The sequence below is a fragment of the Camelus dromedarius genome, chromosome 13 (assembly GCF_036321535.1).
Source record: "Camelus dromedarius isolate mCamDro1 chromosome 13, mCamDro1.pat, whole genome shotgun sequence".
Classification (NCBI taxonomy): Eukaryota; Metazoa; Chordata; class Mammalia; order Artiodactyla; family Camelidae; genus Camelus; species Camelus dromedarius.
The window spans coordinates 3013488-3032355 of record NC_087448.1 but is presented as its reverse complement, the minus strand read 5'-3'; the positions used below and the strand labels follow the sequence as shown (position 1 = coordinate 3032355).

Sequence of the window (18868 nt, the reverse complement as noted above, 5' to 3'; positions counted from 1 at the left end):
ATGTCGTGTGCATAGAAATACATCACCAGCTGTGCCTCAATTGAAAAAAAAGAAATTGCTGGAATGTCAAAAGCAACCATCAGAACAGTGAAATTGTTAGTGTATTTTTAATTTTGTTATATTTTATTCATTTTTTAAAATCATGCAAACATGCAGACAGATTAATTTATAGTTGGAGAATGTAGATATATCCTCGGGGCTGTTTGCTAGGATATTAATCAGATGAATTCTGTGTGTAATAAAGTGTGGCAAGATTGATGTGAAACTTAATCTCTTAATGTTTGTGCCTTAAATTAGATGAATGTATTTGTTATTCTAATATAGTTGAAAGTATACACAAAACATAAACATGTAAGTATCACTGTAAATGATCACTTCATAATCATTTGAAAGCCTGTCAGCGTTAACGCATCCTTTCCAGCGTTCCTGTCTGCTTTACGCATTCGTAGGCATCTCAGTGATGGCACTTGCTGTTGTCATTTACATCTTTGAGTCCCTTCCTGTAACACCAGATACAGTGCTGGAGTTTCAGGGCCAGTCAGTACATGTGTGACTTTGGGACAAGAAGTGGTAAAGTACTGAAATGTATTTTGTCTTGAAAAGTATTCAGATTATAGTAGGAATGCGGCACTAGAGAGGGAAATAGGAATTACAGGAAAAAGGGCCCATTGTTAGAATCAGAAGGAAAATAGTAAACAATTACCCCACACCCCTTTTTCTCAAAGAATGATGACATCCATTTGTACCAAATAAATGAAATTACGTATATGTTCTTTTTTAAAGGTCTCTGTATTTTAGATCCTGGACTTTCTTAAACGGCTCCTTAAGCCACTGAATAAACTGTATTGCTGTCACTGCTGTAAATGACAGAGTGTCTCTCCGTTGCAGTTACACATGGCATGTGCAAGTGGCTACAAGGAGGTGGTGTCTCTTCTCCTGGAACATGGCGGAGACCTCAACATAGTAGACAATCAGTACTGGACCCCGCTCCACCTGGCAGCAAAGTATGGCCAGGTAAAATCAGGCCCTGAATTATTTTAAAAAATCATTTTATGGTCAATGCGTCATTTCATATTTAGTTTTTGATTTTTTCTTCAAATCGTGCACTAACACTAATTTAATTTGAACTAACACTAATGTAATTTGACTTTTAATGGAGCTTTCTTACTAAACAAATATGTTTATGGTTGAAAGAAAACATTTACTTTTAGAAGGACACATAGCTCTGCATAATAGTCAAAATCACTGGAGAAGGGGGGAGTATAAATCAGTGAGGGAGCATGTGTTTAGCCTGCATGAGGTCCTGGGCTCAATCCCCAGTACCTCCGTTCAAACAAAGAAACAGACAAACCTAATTACCAACCCCCCAAATTAAAAAAAAATCATTGGAGAAATAATCAAGACATAAACATTCTTTAGAGAATGGACTTAATACTATTTTCTTAACATTACGTAGCCCTTACAAACTTCTAGTTTCCTGAGTCTGTAATAACTGTGTTTCTTTTCTACAGTCAGTGGATGTAACACAAACTAATATTTTATATTTTATTTTACCTATAAATTATATTTCATTTTAATGAATAAAGGGTGGGTAGCAGAGTTATTTCTCTGAATTAATGCTTGGCTGTAGCTAATACAGCTTGAGTTACTGTGGCACGAGCTAATTTCTCACTAGGTTACTATTATGCCATGAAGAAGAAGCAAATTTTAACTTTTAAATAATTCATTTGGGTGCATGTGATCAAGCAGTACTCATAATAATTTATAATAGTAAAATTAATTTATGAAAATATGTGATTTAGAGAAAGTCTTAGTAGCAATAGTATAAAATAGAACTCAGTTTTACATGTATGTGGAGACTTAAGCTAAACCTATTGCTGTCCAGACATTAGTTTGGGGTAACAGTGAGACCCTCTGAGTTTATAGTCAGCTACATCCCTTAGATCCTAACCAGTATGCAAAATACCTATCATAAAATTTGAATAGTGCAATTGTTGGAAAAACTGAAAGCATTTGCATCTCAAGCATTTTAGGAAAAACATATTGCTTGGGAAAGTCTTCCAAACTGACAAGAACATTGTTTGCTTTGACAACATGTCCTGTAGAAAAAGATTCATTCATTCAGTTAATACTTTTAACAGGCTCTTAGCAGTCCCCCAGCTGTGCTTCTAGAAGGTGAGTGTGCGTGTGAGTGAGTGGTTGGGGTAAGGGGGCGAGTCTGCAGGTAGCTGAAGTCTCTGTCCTCAGGAGTCCAGGTGTCCCAGGTCTCACTAGGTCACAGGAGTACTGGGGGTCACGAGTACACCGCCAGTACGATGCCCCATTTCTAGCACAGCACCATCCCGGGGTACCCTGGGTTTTGTCGTTATTAAGAAATTGAGAAGCAAACACATGAGCAAGTACTGACTCCTCAGACACAACCTGCAGGCCTGCGCTGAAGAAGCGGTCATCGGCGACTGGCCAGAACGCGCCCGCTCTGGTCGGAGACTGCCCCTGGAACGGGCCGAACCGGCAGGCGGCAAGCTGTAGCGGGACGCTACCCAGACCTGAAAGGGTCATTTAGCCCAAGTTTCTGCCTTAGTGACTGGACACGTAGATTTTGGATCAGGCATCTTTTCCAAGAGCAACACGTTGGTTCCCTTTAACCACTTTCAGAGATAATAAACTCTGGGGAATAGGACTAGATTTAATACAAACTTTGTAAAGACATGACTTGGATTAAATATGTCACTATTTCTATTATTTGATTTTTATCAGAAGCCAGTGTATGATTTTTGTTTTTACTTGCCTGCAGGTCAAATGAAACATTTCGTATGACTTAGTGTATTTTACTTGCTCTGGTATTTGTCAGTTCTGTGGTTTCCATCTGGCTCTTTCTTACATAACAACTCTTACACCTGCTGTGTCTGAGGAGGTTCTATTTTATCATTTGTTTCAAGAGAATTTGTAATTGCTTGTTGAAGCCTTCCTATGACGGCTGCTTTAAAATCGTCATCAGATAATGTCAGCATGATTCATCTTGCTTTCCCAGACACCCCTCCCACACCAGCACACCTGTATTCACTCTGCTCGTCCCAGTGACTTCGCCAGCTTTGTGCTGAGGGCCCCCCGGCCTCCTCCCTGGCTCTGCGCACGAGCCCTGGCTGTGCGTCTCACAAGGCCCCGGGTTCTCCCTCCACAGAGCCTGGCCTTGGGTCTTGCATCAATGAGAGCCATCAGCCTCTGTGACAAGAGGGTTTTTACCTGGCCTAGAAGCTCATTAAGAACACAGTGATGACGGCATCAGACGCCTGTTGAACATCAGTGGTCACATGTCCAGGTCAATTGCCTCAGCTCCTGGGTCTGCCCAGACAGATGTCCAACAGAGCTTTGCGGAAATGGCCGCTAAAAGTGTGCAAATGAGGCGGATTTAAAAAATAATCTCACCTTTATCCTCTGCTTTCCTATTTTCTAAATCCTTAAATATTTTAGTACCAAGGATAGAGTCTGAAGATCATACATCTTTTTCCATTTTGCTCCGTTAAACCTGCTGGAAAGGGGTGCCCACCAGAACATAAGCTCCAGCACAGCAGGGACTTCATTTGTGCTGTGCATGGTGCTGTCCTGGTTCCCAGCAGAACAGCTGAAGGAACCAAGTGGACAAATTCATCAGCCAAGACCTAGAAATTAAGCTCTAACACGGAGAGGTAGAGTGAGGCTTTTTCTGCTAGAATCCATGACACCAAATCCGAAATATTCACCCTTGATTTAGATGAAACAAACAACTGATTTATGTTATAGAGGATTTTGAGTAAATTATATCTTGATTATTCTGTCAAGAAAATACCATACGATGTCTGGAATTATTTTTAAAAATTGTTCACCCATAAATACACCACTTAAAATTCATTTGGGGAAATGATATTTTAGAAACAGGTTATGATTTGAAAATCAGTTTATACGCATGGGAGATTTATAAATCTCTAAAGAAGTTTGCTGTAAATAAATATATTTCAGTTCAGGAGAAAAAAAAAGCCTTTAGAAATGCTAACATTTTAGAGGAACTAATGGCATTTTTACAGACACTCATAGCATTTCACTTTCTTATAAATGTCTTATAAATATAAACACCCTTATGGAGAAGGCAGTGCATAATCTATAACAATGTTTATAATTGGCAATTATTCTGGGATGACATACATATTTTAAAACTTGCCTTTATAAATGTAATAACTTCTCTAGTGAAAAGGAAGAGACGCCTGTTCTAGTCTAAAACAGAACTGAGTATGTTCTGTGAGCAGTAAGTCATCTGATTTTACAATTTTTATGAATTGTACATAAAGTAAAATTTGCTTCTAGCCTTGTACATATTTTTAGTGTTTATAATAGGATTGGCAATACTACAACAAAAGAGAATAATGGTACAAATGCTAGAATCTAAATCTTTCCTTCAGAAGTGTCTTGTGCCACACAACCCAGATATCCCGATGCTCAAACGAGTTGTTTTTATTCTCAAATACATTTTACCCAAGTACGTAAGGCTTGAGATCTATTCAGCTTTTTTTTTTCCTTTAGATATTTCTTCTTCCATTAGAAAACAAATAAAACCACTCTCTGGTTCCCCCATCCCTCTGAGCACAAAACATCGATGAGCTCAGTGTTCTGTCCTGGGCCCTCTCTCTTCTCGGTGTTTACAGTCTGTGGGGGATCTCACACCTGCAGCTTCAAACACTCTGCATGAGCCGCGCCCTCAGAGCCTTCTTTCCCTTCTCAGTCAAGTTGCAGACCCATGAGGACCACTGCCCGGAGGGTGATCTCTCTCAGCCTGCCCTCAGATTCAGCTCCTGTGCAGAGGGAATTAACGCCTTCTTCTCCCCACCCCCCGTCTGCTGCCCCATCTGTGTCTCATAGCTCACTCATCACAAAACTGGGTGGTACCCTCTTTCTGCCTCTCCCTCCCCTCCCGTAGGTAATACACCACTGAGCCCATGAACTTCTACTGAGTAAACGGTTGGGAGCTGTAGGCACTATAGTCACAATCAATTCCTCTGTGTGTCCTCACTGCCTCTGCCCTCACTGGGCGCGTCAGGATCTCTATGGCAGGATTAACCATCAGCCTCCTCCCAGGGTCGCCTGCCCCTCTGCCACGCCACTCTCAACCACGTGGCCACCATGAGCTTCCGAAATGCAAAGATAATCAAACTCTTCAATGCGCCATCTTGTCCATTGCTGTGGTATCAAACACCCACTCTGTAAGACAGTTCACAAGCCTCCATGTGCCAGGAGTTCTGCTTAATGCTCCAGATTTATTTCTCCTATCCTCCCACCGCGTTGGACCATATAGTTGTCCTGAACTTCCTTCGATTTCTGGAATACGCCATCACGTACCTCCTTTCCGTGTTCTTTGCTCTCCTTGAAACTGTCACATGATTGAGTCTCACTTGCCCTGCAGGACTCCACTGAGTTATCGCTTCACTGGCTGCCTTAATGACAAGAGAGTGACTGCATGTCCTTGTTGATCAGATGCTTGGCTTTCTCTGAGCATCTCTGGGTACCTGAAGAGTGGTGGGCAGATGAGGGAAACCCTCGGGGAGCCAGCCAGGAGCCCCAGGCATATGCAAGGTGTTGGCTAGGGCTGGAGGCAGAGATCTGGGATGGAGCACTCACAGAAACTGGGCACAGCAGGCAGGGAGCTCAGCACTAGGGGCAACAGCATATTTAATAGTGTAGGGTGTGAGGTTAGACATTATCTGATCGCCTAGAATCCATCTTATTTTTTCCGGGGACCCCAGTGGGCTTTGTTGGTGACAATATCTGTGGAAGAAAGACAAATAGATGAACAGAACATAAAATTGAGTCCCAAAATGGCCAGGGACATGTAGTCAATTGATATCTATAAGGCACCAAAACAATTCAACAAAGAGAAATAGTCTTTTCAGCAAATATTAATGAAAAACAAAGGATGCTGGACCAAAGTTAGCCTTAAGCATTTAGGTACTATTTACAAAAACTCACTTGAGATGGAGCATAAATATAAAAGTAGAAGTTGGAATTATAAAGTTTTTAGAAAGAAATATGATATTGTCATGACCTTTGAGGAAGCAAAGAGTTATTCAAACATTAAAAAAAAGCACTAATGACTAAAGAAAAAATATATGGATGTTATACAAAAACAGAAATAGAACAAATTTTTAAAATCCTGTTCATCAAAAGACATTTTTTAAGAAGATAAACAGTCATTCCATAGAATGGGAGGGAGTTTTGGCAGTACATATATCTGACAAATGTGTCTAGAACATAAACACTGACAGATCAATAATTAAAAGGTAATCACTTCAGTAATAAATGATCAAAGAATCTTGAATAGATGCTTCACAAAAGAAAATATATGAATGGCCATTGAACACATGAGAAGGTGTTCAGTGTCATTAGTGATCAGGGATGTGCAGGTTCAACTGCACTGAGACACTACTTCTTTCCCAGTACAGTAGCTGAATATTCTTTTTGAATGACAATAGCAAGTGTTGGGAGGGATGTGAATCTAGCAAAATGTATATATTCAATAATAAAATTGTCAAGTAGAATGTGGAACAACAGGAACTCTGGTGAGCGGTTGGAGTGTAAATTTGAGCTCCTTGAAAAAAAACATTGGTGCCATCTAATCCCTTTGACGATGGCCAGACCTTTGTGTCAGCAACTTGCCCGAAGTACCTCTATCATGAACAACCTCTTGAACGTGTACGCGAAGAGAGATCAACTAAAATATTTATAGGGACACCATTTGTAAATATAAATAAATGCCTTCAAGTGGCTTGAGTGCCCACTGAGAGGGAGGTGGATAAATCGTGATACATTCTTGTACAAAGCAACTCTGTGCAGCCAAACAAATGAATGAACCTTGGTTACACCCATCACCTCTGAGGATGCTCAGAAATTCAGTGTCAATTCATGAAAGCAAGGCACAGAAGAATATACGCGTGAGGATTTCATTTCTATAAATGTCACAAACAGATGAAACCAAGAGATTTGTTGATCAGGGATACGTCTATACGTAAGGTCTAAGCTTACAAAGAAAATTAGTAGTGCTTAGCACAAAATTCATGATGGTGGCCATCTCTGGGAAGTAGAAACAGGGACAGTTTGGAGGAGGGACACAAAAATACTATGAGTGACATTCTAAAACCTTGGGTGCATTGGACTTTATTTCGTTACTTACTCTCTCAATGGTATGTATCTGTTATATACACTCTTTGTATGTAGGATACAGTTTATAATAAAAATTTGAAGGTATATTAATCTCTCATCAAGTTGCTTCATCCTGTAACCTGAGGTGAAGTTTCCCTAGTTCTCCAGTGTGACCTGGAGTTCATGGTGGCCACAGTGCTCTGCCTGGTGGCCGGTAACAATAAGTGAGCGCTTCTATGAATTGTTAAATTAAAACAGAACACACTGTAATGTATAATTCCTCCCGTAAGATGCCCTAAAATAAGCTGAAAGGTGTTACGTGGGCCTTTTCAAAATCTCAGCGATTCAGCCCTCATTTGATAGGTAGTTTTTTATTTGAATGCATAAATTGATGCGATAGTTGGAATGTCATTAAAAAAAAAAAGCACTGAAAGTGGAGAGAGTAAGACACCTTTGGGGGGTGGGTTGTGCTGGCATGTGCATCCCCCAGTATTTCCTGATGAATCTCAGTACCCAGCATAACCTGTCTGATTTCAACGTTTCAGACGAACCTCGTGAAACTTCTTTTGAGGCATCAGGCAAACCCACACCTTCTGAACTGCAACGAGGAGAAGGCTTCAGGTGGGTCATGAGCATCTGGGACCACTGAGCCCTTCTTGTCCCCTTCACATCATATTGACCTTGTCCAGCTGTCACTGGCATTCTTATGAAATGGGGCAGCCCCTCCTGAGAAGCTCTGTGAAACCGCCCGGCTCCAGCTTTGCTCCGTTACGAGAGGCTGTTAGTTGCATTTTTAGGTTCCGTTGTGCTTCATTGCCACTTGCTCTTTGGGCTTTAGACTGCCCGGGCGGTGCTTCCTGCAATGTCTCTGACTTTAAAATTTTCTTGTTTCTGTTATTTAACTAGTTTCTCATCATACCGAGCTCATGCTTGTTTATTAGCTTATTTTTAAAAAATAATATAGCATTTTTTCTGCACAGATATTTGCTAGTTTAAAACTTTGAAAATCTTAATGTTCCTTATGTTTTAATAAATATCTTTTTGAAACTTTCTAGGGTTCTTTTTACCACTCCTCTAAAAAGTGGTGCTACCTTAATTTATTTTCTAGCTGTTACTGTTTGACGGCTATGTTACTGCCCCGAAGTTATTTTTGGTATGTTAAAAATAAAAATTCTAGATTACAAAGAGAAAAGTCTAGCATAAGTAACAAAATAATATTAAAAAATTGAAGACAGTAATTGATCTGAATAACGTAAATCTTCTTTTTGTGTCTCTGCCTCTACTGACCTGAAAGCACTTTGTGCCTGAAATGTCTTCTTTCCTGCACTTCTCGGGCGTATGATCACCTGATAACCCTCCGGCTTAAGACAGGATGAGGGATTTGCCCTACTTCTTATTTATGGGGATTAAGTGTCATTGTTTAATGTTTATTCATCTTACTGCCAGAAATAAACAGAAGGCGTAACGAGCGGAGCTGCAAGATGGCTTAGTGCCCCCAGGCTTCAGAATCAGGCCCGTGTGAGCGAGAGGGCAGTGAGCTTAACTTTAGCTACAAAAGTAGGCCTGATGGTAGATATTAGAAAAATAAGTAGAAATTTGTAGCTTTTTCCTATCTTTTTTCAAAATTATTTTTGTAAACAGAAGCCCCATCCTCTGTTAATTCTAGTTCTAACAGGAGATCACATTTTTCAAGATCATATTTCTGGCTTCTTTCCCAGAGGATGGAGTATATGAGTGACCCCGGACTGCATGGACCCCCATCTGCCACACCTACACCTTTTAGGTCCAGTGTCAACTTCGCCAAAACAGACATCCCAGGGCGGAGCCCCAGGGAGTGACTACACTGCTGGTCTCTGTCAGCCCCAGTCACCTCTGGTCTAGGGTCTGGTGACTCTCAGACAATTTTGCTCATGTTGGTCCCACAAAGTCCACCATCAATGCCACCCACTTTCCATGCCAGGTTGGTCATGAGAGACACAGTGATGGGACCCTAGTGGACTCTCAGTAAACATGTGTTGGTTAGAATGACAATACTCCCTAACAAAGGGCTTTAAGGCAGGGAGAAGTCTCAGGCAGGTGCAGGGCATACTAACATCTCATCCAACGGCGAGAGGGAGGAACCAGATAAAAGTGCAGAGAGCAGGGGACTGGACACCCATGGCTGAGCACATGAAGGTCATCATCTGCCCTCCATTGTGTCCTTGTTATTTTGTGCTTCTTGAATTTGGGAGGGACACATAAAAATTAGCTGGGGGATACACGCAGTTGGAGGTGTAGCTGCTATGCAGTGCAGAAGTAATCTCCCAAGACGAGGACACGGAGCTGCCTCCTACTCCTTAGGCAGATGTGATTCAGCCTAAAGCAAATGATAATAAAACCCTGGCAAAAATATCTTCTTGTGGTGGCTGACTTGCCTCACCCAGCCCATGAAGCCACATAACTCGGATTCATGGACACAGGAGGCCATGCACCTGAGCAGTGAGGATCGGAAGGGAGAAAGCGCCACCACTGGGTTCCTAATTGTTATTAATGTGAATTTTTCTTCAGGATGCATTGATTCTCAGTTTCAATTGTTAGTGATGTAAATTTGATTAATGCACTTCTATACTGCTGCCCCAATATGTTTGGATGTCACTGTTAATGTGTAATTTGTAAGGAAATATAATTACTTTATTTAGGATTAAAAAAAAAAACCATCACAGAGAGGCTAGACCCAGAGTTCTGAAAGCACAACCGAGCAGTTACTTGTGCATCCGCCCCTTTAGCAGAACGTTTGTAGCACCCCACCACGCGCGTTATGATAGCCGGCCATCGGGAGGCGTAACTGCGCCCCCGGGTGGGCGCTGCTCCCCAGGACGCAGGGAGACGTCCACCGAGGACGGAAGGGCATCGCGTCCTCCCAAGCTTAGCATCCCAGGGGTTTCACAGTTGCCCCCTGAGCGCTCTGTGCGCACCGTGTTACGTTCTGCCGCTCCGTCTGGAATGACGCGCGGCACGGGCGCAGGTTCAGGCAGCCGTTCGGGGCGGCCCCGCCGCCGGTTCCCGCCCACCGCCCGCCGTGAGCGGGCTGCGTTCGGCTTCGCGCGGCCAGTTCGGCGCGGCGGCCTCTGCGCGGCGCCGGCGGGAGTGCCCCCGGCGTCCGCTCCGCGGTCTGAGCCCCTCGTTGTTCCCGGCAGATGTCGCCGCGTCTGAGGGCATCGAGGAGATGCTGCTGAGAGCCGAGGTGGCCTGGGGCGGAAGCGTGCGGGAGCCTTGCTGCGTCCCCTCCGCGGCCCACGAGGAGCTGTATGAAGAGGTGGCCCACGACCCCCCCGCCCTTCCCGGCAAGCTGTGAGTGCCCCCCCCCCCCGCCCCCGACGGAGCCTAGCTGGCGCACGGCACCCGCGGTCACCCCGCCATCCTCCCTGGCCACCTGGCATTTTCCAGTCCCCGCTAAGTCGGCCTCTCAGCTCAAAGTGAGACACTCCAAGCTGCGTGTCACATTTCCCAGGAGATCCCTGTGGACAGTGATGAGTTCGGTGTGAAAACCCTCTGAGATTTTAAACATTACCATATTAGTTCTTTAATTAATTTGTCATCATGAGACCAAAGACACTGTTTTAAATACACTCCATATTTTCACCTAAACTGACGTGTAAGGTTTCCAACAACCGTCATAGTGGCTAAGTGTCTTAAAGAAGGAAATACAAATACTCATTTTTTCTCTCTCTAAACTATAAAACTAATAATTTCTTACTGGGTAAAATATCCCCTAAATCTGACGCATGCTCCAGCGAGGCTGGACCTTGAAAACTTCATCCTAGGTGAACGAAGCCAGTCAAAAAAAGCACATTAACGTATGATGCAATTTATAGGAAAAGTCTGGAACTGGCAAATTCACAGAAACAGAAGGTATATGAGCGGTGGCCACGAGTGGGGAGAAGGGGGGCTCGAGAGTGACTCTGGACGTGGGGTTTCTTTTGGGGGCTGATGGAAATGTCCTGGAAGTAGCTGTGATGGTTACACAAATTCGTGGCTGTGCCAAAAAGCACTGCCTTACACACTATGAAAGTGTGAATTTTGTACCATGTGGATTAGATCTCAATAAAAGGCATAAATATATAAAGAAAAAGTATTTCAGGTTGAAAACAAAATCTACGTTGTGTAAGCAGGACCTTGAGGAAGGTTTTCCTCTCTCTGAACCTGCGTCTTGTCTGGCGGTGGAGTGGTGGCGAACACTGGGGGATGTGGGGGTTCCCTGAATAAAGAGGACCATCTACGTTCTGGACAACCTGAGAAATCATCAAGCAGTAGAGATGGAGGCCCGATTACCCCGATCAGGGACGGAGGCCACATCAGAGGACGTGACTGAGTGTGGCAGCTGGAAGGGTTTGTAAATATATCCCGCTGTTGGGCAGCTTTGTGCCAGGTCCAAGGCGCCTGTGAGCAGGGGAGATCTCCCAAGTGCGGGGCTCCCCAGACAAGGCTCACAACAGTAGGAGGAGGAAATGTCGTGCTTCCTGCAGGGAAGTTGGCTCCCGGAATGACAGAAGAGCTGAGGAGATGCGTCCCCAGTTGATCCATCGGAGAGTTCGTTCCATTCTCAGGCGCAGAGGCAGGCTGAGAGTTAGCGTGACTTGCTGTCCCCTCCCAGGCAGTGGGAGAGGTGCTTCACAAGGCCGTTGTGGTGAGTGAGTGAGTCTGGCGGGAAGTCTTATTTCAGAGCCCGTCCCATCCCAGGCGTTCAGAAACACTTAATATAAAGCCACGCCAGATAATTCAGAGGGTCAAGGCGTGCATAGCTGCACTGGCCTCTACTTAACACTAAAATATACTCAGTACTGGATTTGATTTTTTGACTGTGTTGAAAAGGCGCTGAAGTTGTGTGTCAGACACGATGCTAAGAATTTCATGGCTTGTCTTATTCTATGGTCAGAGCCCCATCAACATTGTCTTACTTTCCCCAGATTTCAGAGCTGGGAAGTGACAAGTCAAGATTCACAGCCCAGCAGTCAGACCCCAGGTCATTTGTCCCGACACCACACGACCCCTCTCCTACCTTCACATATGGAAAAAAATGGTGTCATATTTATGTGGGAGGAAAAAAAAGAAACCCACAGAAACACAAGTTGGGTCAAGAGTAGTTACTTGATAAGCCTGGAATTAACGGCTAGAGTATGTTGACCCTGCTGCTTACGTTAGTGTATTCCCGACTCGCTGCGGTGAGGGGAGTCGTACGGATGTTTGCTGTGGAAGAATTTTACTTTCCAGATATTGATATTAAAATCAATACCCAGTAAGTTCCACTTTACTTTTAGGATTATGTTATGGCTTCCAAGTAGGGAGGTGTGTAAATATAAATAGAGTTAAAGTTTGAGTTAAAACCAAATTCTTCCATAATGAGTTATTTTGGATAAGTATTAACTTACCTATGTGTCTATAGTTTGGGATTTTTTTTTCTGCTTTCAGAAATAAAAGAAAGCAAATCAGTTTGACCAAAGAGTACTTTTTACTGTTTTTTATATGATTGATTGAACAACATATTTTAAATAGATTAATCAGTGGCTTATGTGTCCTCTGCAGTGAAGTGTAGCTGTTTCAATCACGTTTCCCCCTTGCTGATACTGGGCAAAGCTTTGAAACCTGGAGATAAGTTTATATTGAAGTTTGACCTTCTTTTCATTGCAGTCTGCTGTTACTTTCTTCAGAGATAGAATAGAAAATTAAATTGAACATCAACTCAATTATTTAAGGGTCTTTTTAAAACTCTGAACGGCTCTTCTCACACTTGACTGCCGGTCCCTGTGCCTTCCCGCTGACTGGGTGCCTCCTCTCTGCGCTGTCTTTTCCGTCCTTAGCTGTCTCAGAGCCTCGCTGACTGCTTTTTTTTTTTTTTTAATGTATATATTTTATGGAGGTCCAGTCAGTTCCCAGTGCTGCGGCAATTTCTGGCGCACAGCACAATGCTTGTTGACCGGCCCTGCTGCTGAGTGTGCCCGTCGGTGTCTGAACATGGAAATGCTCTCCTAGGGGTTCGCCCACTGAGACCCTGAAATGTGCCCACTGTTGTTTCTCATCTTCCTTTTCCTGGAGTCCTGGAGTTCGAATCCACAAGAACCCTGCACAGGGTCTGTGTGCAGCAGAGCAGTTCACGAGACCCTGTGGGTTCTCACTTATTAAGGGTAACAGCAGTGAAAACCAAAGCAAAAGCCAGCTTCTGGCTGCAAGAGGGTTTCTTCTCTGATCTTTGCTGCTCAAATGAAAATAAATGCAATGTGCATATCAAAGCAATTTCAATAATAATTTCCATCTATATATTTTTAAATTCCATGACCTACGATGGATAGACCTACATTTTATTGACGGAAAAACAGAAGCGCAGAGGGGTGACAGACTTAGGGCGCAGACGTCAGGGCGGCTGCAGTGGGAACCCATGCCTCTGGGTTCTGTTTCCATGTCCTCCGCCCTGAGGCAGGATGGGGCTCAGGAGGGCTGCGTGGCGGGCACTGTCTCGCCCTGCAGATCTGAAACCGCTGACGAATGAGGGAGACAGCTGTTCTTCCCTGCCCTGCCAGGTGAACACCATGTCGCTGGTTCCTGTGGGACAGTTGTCCTGGTAACTTTCCTGTGACCCTGAATGACCCGAGCGTGCCCGATTCACAGCGGCTTCTGTGAACATTTTGTAGTAAAAGAGCATCACCTGAGATCAAGCCCCGCCAGGCTCCCAGCCCGAATTCTGCAGAGTCATTTGGAAGCTCTTGTGCTGTCGCTCTGGGTGGCAGGGCAGTTGTGGCCGCCGGTGAACAATCTGGATTTTGTTAGCATGTCGGCCGCAGGGGTGCGTGACAGTGAGCAGTGAGACACGGGCACACAGAGTCCTTGCATCTATACTGAGCTTTCTTACTGCTACTGTTTCATAAACATTTTCTGTGATCAGAAGCATCCATCCTTTACACTCTCTTTATGCATGAAAGAAAGAATATGTAAACCCAATTTCAAAATGTTAGCACGTATCATTAAGAAAGGGAACTGTCTTATTTAGAGATGTTTCTTCTTTTGAGCAGGGATGCGATTTGCAGTGAAATCTCTTTATGCAAGCTTCACTGAGAGAACGCACTTTTAGCTACAGCCCCGACTTCGCTTCTCAGCTCAGAGCATCGTGCTTTGTGATTGAGCCGGGGATGCTCTGCAAATCCCCTGCTGCTTGTCTTTGCCCAGCTGGTTCTGTTGTAGGTTAGCACAAAGGAAAATAAACTAACATCCCTTGCTGTGGCCTGTTCTCAAAGTTCCTCCTCAAAGGATAGGTGTTGACCTGAAGTGGTGAATCTTCAGAGAATGAGACACAGATAGCATGAAGCAAATGGAAAGGTTCTGTTGGAGAGGCCGTGTTGGCCCCACATCCGAACCCCAGAAGAAGAGCAGGCGACGTGCCGGCCACGGCCTGTGCCGAGCACTGGGAACAGACAGGAGGATTTAGTGCATGTGGTCTCGGTCTTTCCTCCACAGGTAACTCAGACCTGCCAGGTGTGCCGTGATCGCATCGCACGATTCAGGGAGATCCAGTTTTTGTGCCCGGCCTCTGTTGTTAGGAAGCTTTGAGGGGTGCCAGGGCCAGTGCTGGATGACGGCTAGCTCAGCCCAGAGCTCTGCTCTGACGTTCCGCAGAGCGTGTTCTAGTCTCTCGGCCACCAAGGAGCCCTGCTTCGTTCCTCCGTGCAGAGCGGAGACGGCACATTCTCTGTCTTGATCCTATAAAATGTGCACCAGCTGGGAGTGAACTGAAATATGTAGAAGTCCTTCAAAACGATACTATTTTAAGCTCCATCAGCACTTGTTAGTGGCAAAGTCGAGTATCACTTAGGAAGATGGACAGGAGAAGGAGCCCCGGGGCTTTGTTAGGACTCCTAACGTCTAGTCGTTCGTTCTGGACCAAACTTGCAAATGCCCCTCAGCAGAGCAAAGGCCCTGTGGTTACTCCGGGCCCCCCACCCAGAAAAATTCCTGTGTTACTTGGGGCCAATTCAGCGAAACAAAGCCCTCAGCATAGCTTGTTCCACTTTCCTTAGAAAGTCGGCTCACACACTTCTTGGTGTGGCTCCAAGCCAGCCGCCCACGTGTTACCCAGCTTCCCCTTGACGTGTACTAATGAGTCCCAAGTGTTGCACTTTGGTTACTGAATCTAGTGAGTCTAATGGGTAGAGCTTCTAGGAAAACTGTTGTTCTCCTGTTTCAAGGGACAGATTTTTCTGGACAGCCTTGTTGTTTTCTGCCCTTTTGTTCCCTTCTTGCCTGGGACACAAAGGTGTTACCTGGAGATGCCAAGTGTTCTTGCAACCAAAGAGTGAGAGCCACTTGCTAAGAATGCAGAACAGGAAGCTACAACTAACCTGAGTCCTAGACGATGTCTTCAAGGTGGCCAGCATCCCTGGGCTGTATGTTTCTGGCTTTCTTCTTATGAGAAAAATAACCCTTCGTTTCAGGACACTACCCTTAGTTTCTGATCAGTGCAGCCCACGGCAGGACCGCCTGGAAGCTAGTTCGCCTTTGGGGTGTTGCAGTTGGGGCCGCATGCCCCACTAAGAAAAGTTGTGATAATGGTAATACTCTGACGCTCTCCAGGGTGTCTTAATGTCCCCTGTGGCTTTTTATGACCTTAACAACTTTTCAGTCCATCACTTTCAGAAGTTTCCTGTAACTAGAGTGGCTGCATGTCCTGCGTTGGTCCAGTTCTAGTTAATGATGCCGACTTACCTAGCGTAGTTATTAATACAGCCCTCTTTCAGCTTAGAAGTGTCCTAATTACCAATTTATATTCTACCTATGGAGGGAACTCTGGGATAAAATTTTTTGTGTTGTTTCATTTCACATGAATACTTTAAAGAAAGTAATTAAATGGACAGTTGTTTCAGCTCTGCTAATTCATAGTTTCGTATTGTTCTTTAGATTATAAAGGACTTTGGCATTTAAACCTCACTTGATATAAACAAAATTCTTTCTTTTAGTAATAAATTCTATGAGAAATCCAGCCTGTCTACTAATCAGATATTATGACTACATTGTTAAGAATCTGAAGAATGTAGCCATAAAATCTTGCTGAAGCGGTCGATCAATTCCCGAAGAATTTAACTTAGGAAGGGATTCTATAGTCTCGCAGAGGACAGAAGGAAATGTCGGAATCTGGGGACATGATGAGACGCTGATAATTGTTTAATCTGGTTTCCGATTTAAACGATCCACACTGTCTGTCCCTCAGATACTGTTGGGTAACCAGTTGGCCTTCCAGTGTTGGCTGAGAACTGGACTCACTTAGTGGGGAGGTGAGGGGAAGGTAGGCATTGATATTTAATTTTTTCCCTGTATTTGAAACTGTTCCTTTCAAGGAGGTTGATTCCATCCACCATATACATTCAATATTTTCTTCTTTTATATTATAAACTGCGTGTGTGTGTGTGTGTGTGTGTGTGTGTGTGTGTGTGTGTTCCGGGCTTGCTCTGATAAAGTTTTACCAAATTAACTTACAAAAAATGTCTAGAAAATGCAGTAGATTATTAAACATCTCTTTGATTTAAATGAATGAAATGTTGTATCATGTAAATATTGTTCATTGAACACCTATTCAGCAAAATAAACATATGCTAATGAGTCAATTCTAGCAAATGTAACTCTTGACATAGTCAGAAACTCCCTTCATCCATGCATGGAGCTTCTGGATTTAACTTATTTTAATTTAGAGATTTAAAAAAAGAAACTCTTTGCAGATATCTGTTGAGAATTCCTAAGATGAATATGAGATATCTTAAACAATATAATTTCCAATCCAACCACAAGTGACAACAATGTTTTTATTTGTGTTTTGGACACAAGTAATATTTTACCAAAACATTTTTTTAAATTGTAAGCTTTTTTCTCTTACAAAAATTGAAGTCATTTTTGGAGGCCAAAGATCACAATTAATTCAAAACTCTAGGAACTGTTTCATTCATCATTAATCTTCGGATCAGTATTTTATTTTATTGATGCAGAAAAACCCCCGTTCCCTATAATAAATAACTCATGTAGCTCTGTTTCCTGGAGCAAAATTGAGAGCTGGCTATCTGGTCCATTTACTTTAACCACCAAAATAACTGGGTCACATATGCCATTTCCTCCCCTTTGTCTCTGTTAGGTTTGTTTTCCTTGTTGGCCCAATATGTCACCATGTAGTCAATTTTATTTTTTCTCTTTAGTTTTCTAAAATTGCTTTAGTTATAATGGGCAATAATTGTCATCTTCGTTAGTTTTATTATGTTTCTGTTTCCATTTTCAGAAATAAAATCCCAGTTCCACAGGCACATTCGCTCTGCATGAGATGCTTTTTATGTTTACAGAAATAAGTAAGTCTTGAATAAATCCAGTAGAGTTCAGAAATTGGCTGTCTGCTGACCTAACGTCTTCCGCGGGCAGGCTGCCGTCCCCACTCCTGCGTGCATGCAGACTACACGTGGATGGCAGCTCTTTCGTTTGCCTTATGTTTATGGGGTCTGCCTTACCGAAAGCCTTCTTTTAGAAAAATATACTATTTAATCTTGTTTTTCCTTTCTCACTGATAAATGCCTAGCCCTAAAACTTTCTATTTTTAATAATCAGCAGATGTTTTCATTGAAGAAAATTTGGGAAGTGCAGAATAACATGTAGAACCATTGAAAAAAAAAAGTCTCATTAGTGTCAAAGAAAAACTGCACCAGAAAAGTTAAAGAAACAAGAAAGAATTTTTCCAAGAGTATTGCAGGAACAGAGAGAGATTGAGCTGAGCTCCCAGAAGCTAAAGGCCAGAGAGCTCGCTGGTCCCGGACTCAGAGGACCAGTGCTGGGGGAAGTTGTCCGGAGGTTGGTCAGGCCGATGAGGCATCCACTTTGCGCACTGGTGCTGTGGGGGTTAGACCCCCACCCCCACGGGGACGGGAGACGGGCGCTGTCAGCCATGATGATGACATTTCCAAAGGATGGCTCTCAGGTCCTTGAGAAAGACATCCTGGGCTGCAAGACTGGGAGGGGCTAACAGCTCAAAGGGGAGGAGAAAGCATTTTACAGCTGTAAGTTCTCTAAGGAGAGGTCAGGGTTCTCGAGCAGGAGAGAAGCCTGTCTAAAGTTGAGCTGAGTTGAGGGGAATATTACCTGCATCTTTGTCATTAGTGCACCTTTTTGATGAAACTACTATTAATGTGGCATAGGTCTTCTCTTCCTTTATATGTTTCTTCTTGTTTATTAGCTGAATTCTTATTCTCCACAGCTAATTGGAACTTATTTTTGAAAAATTAATTTTATACCATAAATATTTTGCCAGAATGCATAAATATGTAATGAATATTCAAATACCAGTGATTACTTTGCTCATTCCTTTTTTTAGAAAAATAGCATTTTAATACATGTTTATATTCTACAAATGGATAATCAGTAAAAAATTAAATATATAGAATTAAGTTATATGAATGCTATTGTTAATTACAGTGGTTACAGATAAAATGTTTAATTTAAAAAGTAAAATAGAAACCTGAAGGAAAATTGTTCTATAGATATTTAAAACATTAATACATGCCATCAGCCTAGGTGCATGATTTTCATTTTCTTAGAGAAAAAATCTGTGTGACTAACATGTTGCCATTCAATCCAACTGAGTTATTTAGAGTCATTGTTTCTTATATGAATGAGAGTATTTGTAACTAGCTACGTGCAGTTATTTATTGTT

At 43.0% G+C, this 18868-nt stretch overlaps 1 protein-coding gene across 1 annotated transcript in view; it reads left to right on the top strand.

The window, feature by feature from the left end:
- Window positions 1-18868, top strand: part of MYO16 (myosin XVI) — a 350065-nt gene that overhangs the window by 74424 nt on the left and 256773 nt on the right. The window contains exons 7-9 of the mRNA XM_064492981.1: window positions 889-1014; window positions 7710-7785; window positions 10341-10494. Coding sequence (XP_064349051.1) covers window positions 889-1014; window positions 7710-7785; window positions 10341-10494 — 356 coding nt within the window. The remainder of the gene's footprint in view (window positions 1-888; window positions 1015-7709; window positions 7786-10340; window positions 10495-18868) is intronic.